Source organism: Sciurus vulgaris, assembly GCF_902686455.1.
Source record: "Sciurus vulgaris genome assembly, chromosome: 11".
NCBI lineage: Eukaryota > Metazoa > Chordata > Mammalia > Rodentia > Sciuridae > Sciurus > Sciurus vulgaris.
In genome coordinates this window covers 55,593,853-55,612,329 of record NC_136472.1, presented here as the reverse complement: position 1 = coordinate 55,612,329, position 18,477 = coordinate 55,593,853, and the positions used below count along the sequence as shown (strand labels likewise).

The 18,477-nt window shown below is 33.5% G+C and overlaps 1 protein-coding gene across 2 annotated transcripts in view; it reads right to left on the bottom strand.

Annotated features, from left to right (window-relative positions):
* PIK3C2A (phosphatidylinositol-4-phosphate 3-kinase catalytic subunit type 2 alpha) overlaps positions 1-18,477 on the bottom strand; it is a 118,134-nt gene that overhangs the window by 34,652 nt on the left and 65,005 nt on the right. Inside the window, exons 9-16 of one of the 2 annotated variants that reach the window (XM_079104230.1) lie at positions 13,278-13,421; positions 11,599-11,647; positions 11,308-11,518; positions 9,429-9,551; positions 8,139-8,306; positions 3,310-3,421; positions 2,784-2,929; positions 672-860 (exon numbers count right to left, since the gene is read on the bottom strand). In XM_079104230.1, coding sequence (XP_078960356.1) covers positions 672-860; positions 2,784-2,929; positions 3,310-3,421; positions 8,139-8,306; positions 9,429-9,551; positions 11,308-11,518; positions 11,599-11,647; positions 13,278-13,421 — 1,142 coding nt within the window. The remainder of the gene's footprint in view (positions 1-671; positions 861-2,783; positions 2,930-3,309; positions 3,422-8,138; positions 8,307-9,428; positions 9,552-11,307; positions 11,519-11,598; positions 11,648-13,277; positions 13,422-18,477) is intronic. The other variant, XM_079104231.1, reaches the window with a different exon arrangement.

Below are 18,477 nucleotides of genomic sequence, written 5' to 3'. Positions count from 1 at the left end.
CAGGGGTGCTTTACCACTGAGCTACAGCCCCTGACCTTTTTGTGTTTTAAAATATTTTTTAGTTGTAGATGGACACAATATCTTTATTTTCATTTATTTATTTAGTTAGTTAGTTAGTTATTTGTAGATGGACACAATACCTTGTTTTATTTATTTTTATTGTGGTGCTGAGAATAGAACCCAGTGCCTCACATGTGCTAAGCAAGTGCTCTACCACTGAGCTACAACCCCAGCCCACCTTTTTCTTTTTTGAGACCAGACCTCATAAGTTGAGGCTACCCCAGAACTGTGATCCCCCTGACTAAGCATCCCAACTCTCTGGAATTACAGGCATGTGTTACCTGCCTGGCATTCGGAAGAAAATATAACTGTTATTCAGATTCAACTTGGGAATCACTCTGAAATCTTAAATGTAGGAAAATAAATTTTGACTCATCATGGAAATATAGCAAATGTTCAAAATATACAATCTAATTCTTCCTTTAGGTTAATTTTAAAAGACATAAAATGCTTTTTTGATAATTTCAATGCAGAAGATTATGTTTCAATAAAGGTATATTTACTTTTTTATATTGCAATGAATTGTTTTTGTGTTAAAAAGAAAGAACTACTGCAACATAATACCTTATGAAAAAATTGACAATAAAACAGAATAAATATATTTGACTTACTTTGAATCCAGTAGCTCCAAAGCAGCCAGTGGATACAATGGAGGCCATTGGTGAAGCAATGAGTATGTTCTGGCAAGATTAACCCATTTCCAGTTTGGGGCACTTGCCAGTATCTTGGGAAGGCAATCTGGGTGTTTGAGGCAATAATAACGTTTCTCCCACAAAAAGGCTTTATCTTCTTTAGAAAGTCTGTGTACATAATAGAATTAAATTACTTCTCTGTGATATGATAATGACCAGATACGATAATGACATAGATAATCTCTGATTAAAAATATTAAAAAATTATTCATTTGAGAAAGTTGCTACTTGGTGAAATCATTAATACTAATTTGAAATAGAAAGAAATATTCTGCCTTGATAAAAGAGCCTTAGTTATGAAAATGAAGGATAATTCCATACAATAAAAATTTATTGAGCTCTAACCAGATGCCAGGCAGTAGAAATCAGACTTATGAACACATTTCACCTTAAGGATTTCATCCACCTTAAAACAAGTAAAATTAGAGGCTATGCAGAAAACAAATGCTACCATAAAACTTTAAAAAATTAGTACAGTTGAAATGAGAAATAGTAAAAATGAAAAGGACTCATTTTAGAAATTCTAATTGCTTTAATTACAAATGTGTATATGAATAAAGTTATTTCACTGTTTCACTACCCACTCATTTATTTTTGTACATACAACACATAAGTTATTCACTTACATGGAGTACTGGAAAAATTCAAACACTGCAAAAGGTCACAGTGAAGTCTCTTTCCTACCAATCCCCCTTCCCAGAGGCAACCACCTAAGGCTATGTACACTTCCAGAAATAATCTGCTCATATAGAACCCTACATATGGGTGTTTTCTTTCCTTAGCATTAAATATATTTTTTAAAAATTGTTCTTTTTAGTTATACATGATACAAATGGGTGTTTTTAGGTTTTCTTTTTCTTTGTTAATGGCAATACACTATATTCACTATTTTCTTCCTTGATTTCCTCATTTAGTATATCTTATGTGTTAGTACATAGAGCTATAACCTCATTATTAATATTTGTAATTCTCCACTGGATAATCAAACTGCTATTGACGGACATTTCCAGCTTTTTCATTTATCCAAATAAATATGACAGTGAACATTTTTATCTCTATAAGTAAATACAAAAGAATTTTGTCTATAATTCATTATTGGAAGGGGCAATGCTGGGTCACAACTATACCACATAACTTTAATAGATTTTACCAAATTGCTCTCCAAAAAGGTTGTGGCTTTTTATAGTTCTACCAATAGTATAATTCCCACTTTTTTGTAACCTTTTTAACACTTTGAGACATTTTAATTTTTGCTGCTCTGATATCAGTATGTTGTATTAATTTACATTTCTTTAAGACTAAACATATTTTCAAATATTAAAAGGTACTATATACCTTTCCCAAATAACTGATTCTTCACACTCTCTCTCCCTTACTACAAAGTCATTGATCTTTAACTTATTGACATAAAAATGTTTTTAAAATATTTTTAATAACCACATTTATTCATTTATTTTTATGTGCTGAGGAATGAACCCAGTGCCTCACATGTGTGAGGCAAGTGCTCTACCATTGAGCTACAGTCCCAGTCCCATGAAAAGATTCTTACGGGTAATTATTCTGTTAATATTTACTGTATTTCCTAGTCTGTTTGCCTTTTGATTAAATAAAAAGTTTGAATTGTACCAATTATCTAACTTTTATGTAGTCACATAGTCTTTTTCTATTCTGTGGTGCTGGGACTTGAATCTAAGGCTTTATGACTGCTACGCAAGTGCTTTACCACTAGTAATTTAAAAATTAAGTTACCCCAGCAGCTTGGGAGGTTGAGGCCCTAAGCAACTCAGGAAGACCCTGTCTCTAAATCAAATATAAAAAAGGGCTGGGGATGTGGCTCAGTGGTTAAGTGTCCCTGGGTTCAATCCCTGGTACCAAAAATTACCCCAAAAAAAACCCACTTAAATAGAAAGTGTTTCACACCAAAAGCACTGCTAAATCATGAGCTAAATCAGGGCATTTAAAATAAGCTCTTAACATGAGCTTTACATTTTAGGAGATACCCAGGATACAAATACAATAAATGTAGCATACCCAAGTGATGAGTCTCTGTGAAGAATATTGAGAAGTTTCCCTTTTATATCATTGTCCAGTGTTTCTAAGTTGTGTTGCTGTGTAATGCTTCTGTCAACTTGAGGAGTTGTATAAATTATGTCAAATGCAGAACAAGGAAAATCAACCTTAAAAATTTAACAGAAGTTGATCAAAGTATAGTCCACATTAACTTGTCTTTAAGAAAATGGATTTTTTTTTCTTAATCAGGGTGGATTTGCACTGAGTATTAAATTAGTGCTTCTTGTGTTTTTGTTTAAAGTAATTACCAATACTTGGTAATTCTCAACAATACACATAAATTTCTTGGGATAGGTACAATGCATGTTTTACTGTATTTTCAGAAATTGAAAATGGTTTCATGACATTTAAATTGAAGAAAGATTCTGAAATTAAAATAAGATCAATTAGGCTTCTTTAATAACAGCCCAAATCAAAAGTATACACATACACACTATTTCTACAGAAATTTAAATTCAAACCTCTCCACATGTCAAGAGAACATTACCTGCAGCACTATTCTTTCCATGAGATATCCTTTTTTAGGGACTGTTCCAGGAATAGAATTTGTATATGACGAAGTCCAAAGATACAGCAGTTTGGTTCCACATGTTAAAAACCTTCATGAATGTAAAAAGAATACTGAGATTTTCATTTTAAAAATTTGACACTCACAACATATGGTAATCAATCTGAAATGTTAGTATTCATTAACATTCACTAAATAAAAATATCATCTATAAGAAGGAGTTACTAGCCATACTGCGATGAGACTTTAAATAAATGTATTAAAAAATAAAGTGGGGGGCTGGGGAGATAGCTCAGTTGGTAAAGTGCTTGCCTTGCAAGCACAAGGCCATGGGTTCGATTCCCAGCACCACAAAAAAAGTATAAAGTGGGAACAAAGAGGAAGAATGAAATATTTATCTTGGAAAGAATGGTAAAGACACATAATCACCTGTCCCCAATATAACTTCTATAAATAGGAAGGTAAAGGACAGTATTTTAAGATTGTATACAAAGAAATACATCTTAATGTGGTCGTTTGGACTACCACCTGAGAACTGCTTCATGACTTTATCATTAGAATATACCAAGAAAACTCATAACTACTTTGTGCCAAAGCACCCATCATTTGAGATGAGAATTTGTATCTCCGCCCTTGTCAGCAAACTTTTCCTGTAAAGAGCCAGTCATTAAATATTTTAGGCTTTGTGGGCTACTCATCTTTATTGTAAAGACAGCCTGGCAATTATAATGCAAAATAACTACAAATACTACATAAATTAATATGTGTACTATGTTCTACCTATATTTATAAAAACAAGCAATGGGTTTGAATATGTGGACCCTTGCCCTAGACTACTATGTACTTCTTAAATTAAAACACTTAAGTCAAATCTTCATTTTACTCAAACAAAATATTCTTTTCAGAACTGAACTCGTTTTAATATTTTCTCTTGCCCACATTAATAATATTTGATATATTTTCAGTTGTCATTTCTAAGAATTACCCATATACCTAACTAGATTATTTCAAGGCAAATTTTTTTTTTTTTTTTTTTGGAGTTGGGTGGGCAGGTACCAGGGATTGAACTCAGGGGCACTCAACCACTGAACCACATCCCCAGCCCTATTTTGTATTTTATTTAGAGACAGGGTCTCACTGAGCTTCTTAGCACCTTTGCTGAAGCTGGCTTTGCACTCATGACCCTCCACTGGCATTATACGTGTGTGCCACCACACCCAGCAGTTGCTATGTTTTTTTAAGCATCTTTTAATTCAGGTCCAGCAAAGTCCTGTCACCTAGGTTTGCAAATAAAGTTTTATTAGTCCATTTGTTGTCTATGGCAGCCACTGCACTTGTTACAGTATATATGGCTTTCAAAGTTGGAACTACTTGCATTTGGCACACTTTAAAGAATGTTTGCTGCTTGCTATTTTGATCTATATATTCTCTCCCTTTTTATTCCTTGTTATTTATTGTTGAAAATAGAGGACTTTCGTTCTACAGAAATTTCTATTTCATGAATTTTGCTGTTTATATTCCTCTGGTGTCATTTAACATGCCTTCTTATATTTATTAGATCTGGTGGCCTGATGTGATTCAGGTTTAGGTCTTTGGCAAGAATACTCAATATTTCATGGGAAGTATTGTATACGACTGCTTACTTCATCAAATAAAGAGGCATACATCATTGGAGTTACCTTTTTCTCTTTCTGTAACATGATTTACTAGTTTGTTCAGGTGCTATCAATTTAAATCATACTATAAAGTTCCAGAAAAAACTCAATGGCTTTAAGAAGGTATTCATGATCATTGCTTAGATCAAGGCTTCTCATTCAAAAGTGACTATGTTCCCAGTAGACATGAAGCAATGACTGAAGAAATCTGTGGTTGTTAACTTGGGGGTTCTACTGAAAGCCAGTGGGTAGAAATCAGGATACTGCTAAATATCCTACAATGCAGAGAACAGTCTCCTACAACAAAGAATTATCTGGTCCAAATGGCCCAAATTTATTATTTTAGTAGAGGTTGAAAAACTTTGATATTCTATTATACTCTCTGCATCAATTAGCTAGAATTTTTCTATTAAAAGCTTTCTCACATCAATTATTTAGTGAAATTCAACTCTAATATGAAGGCAGGTTAAATGCTTAATTCTGTTAATATGCCATTTTCAGAAAAATGGGTTTAAAATTCATTTATTACTGAGGCTGACTCAAAGGTCTTTGAGTCATTTGGTTTCTGTGATAGTGACTTCATCAAATAGTATGAAAGCTGTACCTTAAACAGAAATAATTTAAAAAAGATCAGCAAGAATAGAATTACTAATCACAGTATGCTACCTGAACTAGATAATACTTTGCTTCTCAGTATGTATTAATGTAAAATCATCTTCCCTCCTAATTTGAGTATTTCTTGAATTTCAGTGAAGTCCTAACATTACCTAGAATGATTGTACTTGTCAGTCTTGAGATTCATACCATCTATTCACTATTTTAATGACTGTGTGTGGATGCAAATTACTTAAAAATCTCACAAAAGTCAACTGTCCTTCACCTTATAATCTCTCAAATTATGAAAGAATGTTATGTCATTCACCTAAAAAAACATTTATTACTAGACAACAAAAGTGGCAAACAGTTACAGTTCTCAAATTAAAGACTCTTAGTGATTTCAAGAACAGGAAGGTTTTCAAACTAGCTTATATAAAAATTAATCTTAATGACAAAATCACATTCAATTTTCTTACATAACTACTCTGACACAATTTATCAAAGACAGTTGAGAACCTAATTCCTCTCCTTCCTGGGGTCAATAATATCAACATGTTCTGTTTTAGAGAAGTTATGAATTATATTTAACAAAAAGATCTTAATACACATTACTAATAGCAATCACTTCAACTGCTTTTCTCTTGCCTTTAATGGTTCAGAATTAAGTCAGCTCAAAAAACAAAAGGACGAATGATATCGCTAATAAGTGGATGATGACACATAATGGGGGGAAGGAGGGGTTAGTGTTAGGGTTAGAGTTAGGGTTAGGGAGGGGGGCAAGAATGGAGGAAGGAAGGACTGTTTAGAGGGAAAAGAGGGGTGGGAGGGGTGGGGGGAAGGGAAAAAATAACAGAATGAGTCAAACAACATTACCCTATGTAAATTTATGATTACACAAATGGTATGCCTTTACGCCATGTACAAACAGAAAAACAACACGTATCCCATTTGTTTACAATAAAAAAAAAAAAAGAATTAAGTCAGGTGTTCAAATTTGAAACTACCAAAAGGTAGATAATAAAAAATCTTATACTGCCTCTTCAGATATGAGGGAAATAATTAGAAGTATGGTTCATGCAAGCACAAGGGAAAATACCAAGTAGAAAATTTGTGAAGTGTTTTTTTTTATTTTTATTTTTTTTCTGGTGCCAGGAATTGAACCCAGGGCCTTGTGCATGCAAAGCAAGCACTCTACCAACTGAATTACATCCCCAGCCCAAAGTCAGTGTTTTGAACCTAATTTCTATAAATGATTACTAGAAAATTAAACTGTTTTTCTCATTTAAGAAGAGGAAGAAAAGGGAAGTAGAACTAGATTGGCAGATATTTTTCTTTCATAATATTAAATTTTTGATTTAGTTTAAATACGTCTACTATTGAATAATTTTCCGAACTGTACCAATGTTTCAAAAGATTAGTCTAGAACAATAAAGTGCTATAGTATTAAATAAGTTTAATAATTCCACTAAAGGATAACATTTAAGAACATAGACCTTGGATCCAGACTGCCTGGTTCAAATCCCAATTCCACCATTATTTAGGTAAGCACCAAGGCATTTAGCCTCTGTACTTTGATTTCCCTCTCTATAAAAGGGGGGTAATAACAATATCTCCTTCACAGAGTTGTTGAGAACATAAAGGATATGTTTACGGCACATAGATGATACCCACCTAAGTGCTACAGAAGTGTTTGTTATTATAGTAAACATATGGTTATAAAACATAAATAGGCTTCTTGACTATTTATAGAACTTCAGAGATGTTTTAGTATGTCCATACACATTATGAATCTGTAGAATGTTCCCATGTACTATATGTAACATATCCCAAACTTCCTTAGTTGTTTGTTTTTCCCTGTAGGATGGCCTTACTGTTCCAAGAGCTATTCCTTTTGATTTCATCTATTAACCCATTGTATTCCATTGTCCTATACAAAGGATGCCAATAAAAACATAAATTCAACAATTTTATAGGCTTTTTTAGGTGTCCTGTATATAGGATGATGGAACATAATGGATATTAAAAGATTTCTTAACCCTTAAGAGTAAAGGGAAAGAATCCCATGAGAGATTTTTGCACACATGTGAGACCTTTGGAATAAAGACAAGAGGGGCCCTTAAACAGGAAGGGCAGATTACCCAGGTAAACAGAATTAATGATGGGCATAATTCACCTTTGAGTCTCTAAAACTGGAGGAGGGTAGGAAAGAGAAAAGCAGAATTGTTTAATAATAACAAGGGAACTGATAAAATCATGGTATTACCTCAGTAATATAATACTTTACATAAACGACAGAGAGTCATTGACTGCTGCTTTTCTCCTGGAATAATGAGTGGCAGACAATCCTCCACATACCCAGTCAGACAGTTCAGACTACAGCGAACAACTGGTTTCCTTTCATCTGTGTCATTGACCTGATCTCCTTTTGTCTCATTGGAAAAAGCTGAGCCAGCTCCTTAGTTCATGTTTGTCACTGTTCCTTATCCTGTTCTCCAACCAATATTGATATGTACATGTATCCACAGTAACTCACCATCAAAATTCAGAAATACTTACCGTTTAAAGTCAAAAAGAGGTAAAGAAACTCTGCCCAAAGCTTCTGGCCCCTTTCTCTGCTTATTAGAATCAGGGGAACTTCCACTGCTCTGATTTAAAATTCCAAAAAGAGTAAGATGAAGAACTGATTCTAATGGCAATTGTGATATCTGGATGGGAAAAATGATTCTATGGGGGAAAATGTATTAATAGAAAGAACAGATTAGATTGAATGTGAAGTTTAACCTTTTAATGGACTGACAATTTTAGGTATTTCATTTGACTTATCAAATAAACTTTAATCCTGAGTAAACTGAATCTTAGTAGCACATTTAACTTGTACTGTTAAAAGTCTTAAACAAATTTCATTAACAGTATAAAATTTTTAAATATATCATTTTTTTCCTTTAAAATGTTAATACCTATACTTAAGATGTGCAGTGTCAATTTCCTGGCAAAATAATAGTAGTCATTTTTATTTCCTTTAAAACAAACCAGATAAATGTTTATGAGTATTTAGGGATGTAAGTATGAACATATGAACAAACAGATAGATGTGTGTGTGTGTGTGTGTGTGTGTGTGTGTGCGCGCGCGCGCATGTATTGGTAAATACATATATTTACCAATGCATTTTCTTCTTCAAAGTCTGAAAGAACAGATGAGGTCAATAGTGGTCACTGTGAGATTTTATGTTGAAAACAGGATTTTCTATCCTATTTTCATTTCTGTATTATTTGTATGCTTTCATAGATATTTGGTTTTGTAATTTAAAAAATAATAAAAGATGGTTGGGGATGTAGTTCAGTGGTAGGGCACCTGCGTAACGTGCACAAAGCCCTGGGTTCAAACTCCAGTATCATAAAATAAATAAATGAATAAAAAAATAAATTTAAATTACAAAATATCATCATGTACACAGATTTTAGGTAACTTTTCTGATTATCTATTAATCAAGAGCTAGATTTTTATGAAGTGTTACAGAAAAAATACTAAAGTAAACAATGCTACAAAATAACATCTTCCTAGAGTTATATGTAAATTTATATCTTTAACTCAATAAAGTCTAGGAATAACTAATGGCATATTACTGCAACTTAATAAGATGTAGTTAAATGAGTATTTCAGATTTTTTTAATGAAAATTTCAGTTTGTTCTACAGAATCATGTCTAGAAGAGACCTTAAGACATCAGTAAGAATTTAATGAATTTCAGTAAAAAAAATAATAAAAATTGAAGTTAGGATGTATAAATTGAAAAAAGTACAGAACAGGGCACAGTGAAAGAATTAAAAAGCTAAAAATTTCACTTACAGTTCATCCCATTTAATAAGATAGAAGAAATTCTTATAAGTGCCAACCTTCTTAGATTGAATAGGTTTAAAAAGATCCTTTCCATTGTGAGACAGGGAACATATCAAGTAGTATTTTTCGTAACTAAGAAAAGAAATTTAATTTAATTTCTAACTTGGTAACATAAATTAGCTAAGTAATACAAGCATATTAGCAGTTATTTTCCCAAAGTGACTAATATCTGAAATAACTTGGTCACCATTCGTTTTAATTTTTAGAAATCTGAAATTTAATCATTGTAAACTTTAAGAACACAGGTAAGTGGGATGGCCAAAGGAGTACAAAGGGGAACATACATCCCTAGGTGATAGTATCAAGGTGCTATAGTGATACCAGCTGAAGAATTTATTTCAGTGTCGTGCTCATGAGTAAATAACTAATGTTACCAAGCTTTAGATTTTAGTTAAATGACAATGCATAAATGTAGTTATTCATTTCCAGGTAAATTCTAGAGAAAGCATTAATATTACCTTCCCTAGGTGCCATTTTCTTTTTGCTAAGTACTAAAAAAGAATCAGTTAAGCACATTAATAGTGTATGGGTCTGACTTGATTGAGCCAATCTTCCCACTGTATTGGGAGGCTTCCATCCTTGGGGACAGATACTGTTGTAGTCTCTCATTAGATAGGAATAACTTAGCCCCAAACTGCCAGAAGGACAAAGCTGGTTAGAAAAAGGAAGGCAATTCTGTAAGGCCAGAGTCTTGGACTCAAATTGTATTCTACAAATATTCTAATTTACTGCTAAATTTACACATTAACCACTCTATTCATATATACAATCTATTTAACATTATGAATATATTTCAAATTTAATTTCATTGCTTCATTCGAGCTAGTTGATTACTTTTCATTGCATCTTCCCCTTTTTATTTCAGCATTGTATTAACTTTCTTTCCACCTTAATTATCACTTGTTTTCTATATTGTCTTTTACTGGGTATTTGTTCACATCAGTGTCTCTGAATTTGTGAGTGTATATAAGTGTGCATGTATATGTATGAACCTGTGTGTGTAACACATGTATATGGAGCAGTAGTAAACTAATGTCTTTAGAAGACAATAGTAGACATGTAAATGCCAAGTTCCAAGAAAGCAATACTGTCTTCTTTATGGCTGAATCTCCAGTACTGAGAATTCTGCCCACAGCTAGTACTCAGTAATATTTATTGAGAAAATTAAAATAATAGCTTTCAAGTTATATTATTATCATTATTATTGGTGATGGTTGTGTTATTTTAACCTAAAGTTCAATTTAGCTAAATTTATCTTTGGTGTCTCTTCACTAAACTGTAGTATTAAGTTACTATGAAAACTATTTCACTAAAAATATTTCCAACTTTTCAGCTTATATTAGTCATTTCCAAATAAATTAAAACTGGCAAACATTTGCTGTCTTAAATACACTGACAAAAGAAAAACCTTTAAAAAGGAAAATCCATATTAAAAATTCAATAGAAGAAACACACTCTTGTAGATTTCAAAGATCACCAATCAGTAGATTGTAAGCTACTGAAGAATAGGAGAAAAAAATCCTAAAATTCAGTCCCATTAAACTGTTTCAAATTACCCTAGTTTAAAAGGAAAAATAGCAATCTTAAATTAACTAATTAATTAAATGAGATTTGGTCTTGAAATTTCAACATATATTGTCCTATCCTTTCTGTTATTTTTTACTGGAATATCATCAAACACCTCTGCATTTTTTATGAAAAATCATGAAGGTATATGGTATCTCTGTAATATTCACTTAAACACCAAAATAATGGTTATTAACATTTCACAAGATCAGAATAGCTTTTAGGTAAAGCTGTACATATGTTCTCTTAAATAGTTACTTACTTTGATACCCAGTTACTTGAAATTCCATGTGCAGCAAAAATAGTAAACTGGAGCTGTTCTGTTGTGGTCCATGCCTCCTTGATGCTCCTGCTACTGTGGATGCAGTCTGCAGGACTCCTACCAGAACTTGCATGGAGTCTGAGAAGATCATAAATTGCTGCAGTTAATTGGTCCATGCTTACTTGAACAGGATTTTCAGGATTCAGTGAGCCTAGATTTAAAGAAAATGTTAATATAATTTTCTGGAAAAGCAATAATTATTGTTAAAATTGAAAGAATTTAAAAACATACCCCTTGTTGAGCTCATGCTAGTATCTCCTCCTCCAGATAGTGAAGTCACCTGCATACACACATATCAGTTAGTCAGAAATTGCCCATGATGTAATATAAAATGTTTACCTTTATCTTTGATACATTCAATTAAATGTTATGTCAAAGAAACCCTTTCTAGGGGAAACTTCCCAAAGTGCCTATAAAATTAATAAAAAAATAAACACTGAATGCTAGGGAAACCCCAACCAAAGAGGTGACATTCAGTATCAAGAAATCAGAGCAACTGAAAAAAAAAACAAAATCCACCTTAATAAATGAATTAAATAACACTAATTTGAAACCCAGAAGTGATAAGCATACTAATACAGCATTCTAATTTCATTAGTTTCTCTATAATATATCCTGATAAGAATATCCTTAAAAGAATCTAGAGTTCTATTTTATTATCACTTGGTGTAAAACAACAATAACAAAAGACCACTTTTCCTTTCCTTCTCAACCCCCACCCCCACCCCAAACTGGAGATTAAACCCAGTTGCACTCTACCACTGAGTTACATTCCTACTCCTTTTTTTATTTTGAGACAGGGTCTCACTAAGTTGCCTAGGCTGACCTCAAACTTGTGATCCTTCTGCCTTAGCCTCCTGATTCACTCAGATTACAGACATGTGCCACAACATACAGCTTAAAAAAAAAAAAAAAAAAAAAAAAAAAAAATCATAATTATTTAAGTTCTGCTTCCCTCCCACCTACTCTTGGTTCTTTAATTCAACAAATTAATAAAAATAGAAGCTTCAGACATTAGGACCATGGTTGCTACTACCCAAGTAATTTCATATGTATTTTCTTAATTTCTAAAAAGTATCAAAAAATAAGCCCAAATCTCTATATACCATATGGATAGGATCTCTGTGAGAATGAGTGGACTAAAAGTTTATCTTACAGAAATTGAAGGGCATACTAGTGACAAAACTTTTTTTTTCCTTCCTTTAAATTTATAGTAGCTTGTAAAACCTGCCCTTTCTCTCATCTTTCCAATCCAAGATATAAACATGTCTATGAACAGAATTCACTAAATCACGATGGAAATACTGTGAAGGAGAGCTATTACTAAAGGCTGATATGACTTAAGCCCTTCTCAGGCAAACCAGGCCTTCCTCAGAGGTTTCATGGTCTTTTCTTTTCTTTTTTTTTTTTTTTTTTTTTTTTTTTGCGGTACTGGGGATCGAACTCAGGGCCTTGTGTTTATGAGGCAAGCACTCTACCAGCTGAGCTATCTCCCCAGCCCTCATGGTCTTTTCAATAGGGAGGGGTTACATCCAATGTAAAATGTCCCCCACTGGCAATCATGGATATTTCCATCAAGAGAGAAATGACAGCTATTACCCTCTAGATCCTCTAAATTCAGGATCTATCTTTAAATTCCCAACCAATTCATTTATGCCAGAGGACTTCTTCTACATATAAAGAGTTCACAGTTTGGCATCTACCTATTCAATGTCAGTTCTCACAAAGCTCTTCCAAGGCAGTCCATACTCCTTACCAAGTAATTCACTGCCTAACCAAAAAAAAGTGACCAAACCACTTAAAAAAAAAAAAAAAAATTCAAAGTGAAAAGATAATGTTTCATCCTCTAGAAGGCAAAAGCATCCCCATTTAAATGACAGATGCTCACGTAAGGATAGAAAAATACTCACATCAGCACTTTTACTCCTTGGAAGGTTAACTGCTCTCTTTAGCTTCTTTACTGATTCCGTTATGGCAGGAGTCTCTACACCATCTAAAGCACTGCAGATTTTTCTGACAGCTTTAATTACTTGATCTATGGCTCGGTGCTGGTTCTATTACAATTAAAAGAAACAGAACTAGGTAAAATCTAAAGGACCAATTTCAGAGATGAAGTCAGAAACTAGATATTTCAGATGTGCCTAAAAATAGCTATCCCTCTAATGTTTGAGACAAAAAGGAAATAAGATGGCTTATCAATTATATGGTTTATTGTGAAGGAGCCTAAAGCAAGGCCAGCTTAATTTTCACTTTGACACAATTATATGTATGCAAATGTTATTAATTTCATATTGGAATCAAATTAAAGGTAATAAATTAATAACAAATTACTAAATCCTTAGAAAAACCCCTAGAGTTACTATTATTATTATTTTTGGTACTGAGGATTGAACCAAGAGGGACTGTTCCACAGTGCCAGAACCCCAGCCCTTTTTGTTTTTTTATTTTGAGATGGGGTCTCACTAGGTGGCTTAGGGTCTTGCTAAGTTACTGAGGTTGGCCTCGAACTTGCAATCCTTCTGCCTCAGCTTCCTGAACCACTGGGATTATACCCATGTGCCACCACACCTGGCTAGAGTTATTTTACCTCTCACTCGGGTATAATTTGCACATTGAAAACAATACTCCTTTCTTTTCTGCAAAAATCTGTTAGTGAGATCCTGCCTCAAAATAGAAAACATGAACAGGGCGAGGGGATGTAGCTTAGTGGTAAAGTGCTCCTGGGTTTATATCCTCAGTACCAAAAAAAACCAACACCAAGAACTGATAAATATTTAAGATGATGAATACACCAATTGCCCTCATCATTATACATTTTATACATGCACTGAAATGTTACACTGTAATCCAAAAATATGTATAATTATTATGTTGATTATAAATTTTTAAAACTTATTTAAAAATTTTTTCAAGGGTTGGAAGAATACAACTCAACGGCAGGGTGCTTGCTTGGCACATGAGAACGAGTTCAATTCTCAAAACCCTAGCCAAAAAAACAAAAACAAAAAAACAGGTAAAAAAAAAAAAAAAGGAACATGCATATATATTGAATTCATAAAACATTTATGCCAAGTACTGTTAGAAAGGCTGAAATTCAGTATTATAACACCCCTTAAAAATTTAAACTTTTCCATTCTTGAGGCTTAGTTACCATAAACCAAATGTTTCCTTCACCTTCAAGCCTGAATAAAACTACCGTGTTTTCTCAAACATCCAATCACTGTGCAGTTCTCAAGGCCCCTTTTCTAGCTCTCCCTCTATGCTTATTTGATATATATTTCTACTTCGTTTACACTTCACCTTCATATAAAACCATTCCAGTTTAAAGGCTCATACCATTTTCCTATATTATTCTTCCATCATTATTTACGTATCATTTATCAATGTACTGTCTATTCCAACTCCACCATTCTTTTGTTGTACTTGGTGATAATAGAACTAGATCCATGTAAACATTTCTTTGCCAGTCAATACAATGTTAGGTTTTGCAAACAGAAGGTACTGAATAGATACTACAAGACAAAAGCAGCAGGGAGACACTACCCACCTGGGTTCTAGTTCTGCTTTTTTTTTTTTAATTCAGTGTGGGAGCCAGAGATCCTCAAAGACAGTCTCAGACCATGCTCTCCCTATCTGACAGTTCTGGCTAAAGTTCTTTAGCAAGTTTCTTTGCCATGTGTAGCCTATGTGTTCCTGTAATAGTCATGTGCTTTTCAAAGAGGCTGAATTTCAGTCTGGGGTCTGGGGAAAAACCTTTTCATGTGAGTCCTCAGAATTCATTCACTGTCTGTTTTTCCTCAGTCTAGAGTTGACAGCTGCCTTTTTGCACTTGTTACTTCTGGATCCCTTAGAGTAGAGTTGGCAAACTTTTTCTTTAAAAGGCTGGTAGTAAATAAATATTTTAGATTTTGTAAGCCACATAGTCTGGGACAATTCAACTTTTGCCATTAAGGTTTGAAAAGACACAAGTAATACATAAACATATGATTGTGGTCAACAGAACTCCTTTTCTTCTTTATCTTCCTTTTTTTTTTTTTTTTGGTATGTGGTGATACTGGAGATGGAACCCAGGCCAGGTCATGTGCATGCTAGGCAAGCACTCTATCACTGAATAACATTCCAGATGTTTATTTTTTTCACTTTGAGACATGGATTGCTAAGTTGCCCAGTCTGGTCTCAAATTTTCTATTCTTATTCTTTTTTTTTTTTTGGTAGTACTAGGGATTGAACTCAGAGCTAGGCAATCACTCTACCATGCTACATTCCCAGCCCTTTTATATTTTTATTCTGAAACAGAGTCTTATTGAGTTGTCTAGGCTGATCTCAAATTTGCAATCCTCTTGCCTCAGATGCCCAGGTATCTGAAATTACAGGCATTGGCCACTGTGACTGGTGCAATAAAACTTTAAAAACAGGTATCAAGTCAGACTTGGTGCCATGAGACATAGTATGCCAATTCTTGCCTTACAGCCCCCTTTACTAAAAAGGGTAAAACCATTTTTCACTATGATTCTTTAAATTTCTTCGTTCAAATAATGTACAGTCTCTTGTGTCCAGGCTGGTCCATAACTGCTAAACCTTACTAATGATATATGGTCATTTTCCCCAAGGCATGTCACATTTTCCTCTGGATATATAATCTGACTTTCTATTCTATGTCCTGTAATAAAATCTTCAGTTACATAAATGTCCCATGTAGAACCACATTTTCAACCAAAAAACTGTACCTTATCAGAATCTTAACTACAACATCACACTCTGATCATGACCTCCTTTGCTCCCAGTCTTCATTCCCTCACTCCAAACTATTTGTTGAATACAGATACTTCTTTTCTGTTTCTTCTACCAGGAAGCTGAGCAACTTTTAAGAAAATCTTACAAACACACAAATTCAAAAGTTCCCAATTTTAGCAGGAACCTCCATGCCACTTAATAATCATTTTACCTACCCTTGTTGAAGTCTTCTTAGACAATTACAAACCATTATTCCTTGCCTCAAAAGCCCTACTGCCACCATAATTTCATTTTAGCAAAATGAATTAACATCTTATCTCTAAGAAACTAAAAGGCCAGGAGCAATGAAAACTTATTAGTACCTAAAAATTTTGGAGAGTAATAAAATGTTCTAAAATTAGATTGTGGTAGAATGTGTAGAACTCTAAGCATTTATTTTTTTAAAAAACTGCCTTTATGCATACAATGGGTAAATGTTATCATACATAAATTATGCCTCAATTATAATAAAAGTATAAAAAATAAAGGGGCTAAATATGATAGAGAGTTGCTATTTTAGATAAGTAGGTCAGTGAGCTTTCTGGTAATTTCGGAGTACTTCATTTAATAAAAGGGTGAGCCATGTAAATATCTAGGGGAAGAACATTAGAGAAAAAAACCAAAAATACAAGAGCCCCCTATGGGGAGCATATCTGACAGAAAGTAAACCAGAAAAAATGAAAGAGGATAATAGTAAGGAGCCAGATCAGAGGCAGTGGGTCAGACAATTCAGGGCTTTGAATTTTAGTAATACAGTAAATAGAATTTTGAGCAAAAGAATAGCATGAAATAACATCTTTTTAAATGTTTCTCATTTTATTAACTTTTTCAAAGAATAATCCTTCTGCTTTGCTCTTTCCTTATTTTAAATTTGCTTTCTGCTCTTATTTTCATTTTTTAAAAGAAATGTTTGTTTTGGAATATTTGTTTTAGATTTATAGACAGTTACAAAAAAATAGTACTGAGAGTTCCCACATAAACTGGGTTAAGTAAAATGTTTCATAACCATGTTGTATTTGTTGTAACAAAGCTTAAAAACTGGTACATCACCATTAAGTAAATTCCAGACTTTATTCAGATTTACCGTTTTCCCACTAGTAACCGTTTTTCTTCCAAGATAAAATCCAAGATACTACATTACATTTAATTTTTAAGATCATTTTGGTTGCCTGTGAAAAGCAGATTGTAAAAGGACAAAAGTAGAAGTTGGGAGACTATTAAGGAATGAACACAACTGCCTATAGCTTTATAGTGATGAAAAGTGGTCACATTCTAAATGTGATTTCAAGGTAGAACTGATAGGAAGTAGATTGTGGGACGTGAAAGATCTTTTACTTGAGAAGTCAGGATGACTTCAAAGTTTTGGTCACTGCAAATGAAAAGACATGATGTTGTTTTCTAAGGAGAAATAATACCTTGGGCAGGGCAGTTAAGTACATGCAATATCTCTGTGCCTTCCTCAATTTTGCTCCAAACCTAAAACCACTCTTTAAAATATAAAGTCTTGCCAAGCACAGTGGTGCACACCTGTAATTCCAGTTACTTGGGAGGCTAAGGCAGGAGGATTACAAGTTTGAGGCCAGTCTGGGCAACTCAGCGAGACGCTATCTCAAAAATAAACAAATAAAATAAAAAGAGGTGAGGATGTAGCTCAGGGGTAGAACACCCCTGAGTTCTATCCCTAGTTCTAGGGGAGGGGAAAACACACACACACACACACACACACACACGACCGATGGATGAACAGATAGAAAGGGTATAAAGTAAAAAATTCGGTTTTGTGTATTTGAGATATTAATTAGACATTCATATGAAGATGCTAAATAACAGGTATTTGAATCTAGAGTTGAGGAAAAAGTTCAAGGTTGGAGACAACAGCTTGATTTATTGTCAGGATAGGGATGTATCAAAGTCATCAAGGATGTGAATATAGAGGAGAGGTCCTAGAACCAAGCACTAGGGCATTCTACTTTTAGAATCAGGAAGATAAAGAAATCACAAGGAAGAAACAAGTCAGAGTGAGACAGAGCAACCACTAGGAATGGTTAAACCAAGACAATATCCCACAGGCTGTGTTTCAAGATAGAAGAAATGATTAACTATCAAAAGTTACAGGAAGGAACAAGTTCTGGTGTTCTACTGCAGTAGGATGACTACAGTGAATAATAATGTATTGTGTATTTCAAAATAGTCACAAGAGGATTTTGAATACTCTCATCACAAAGAAATGATAAATGTTTGAGCAAAACATGCTAATTATCCTAATTCAATATACAAAATGTATACATGTATTAAAATCTCATATTGTGCCCTATAAGTATATAAAATTATTTACCG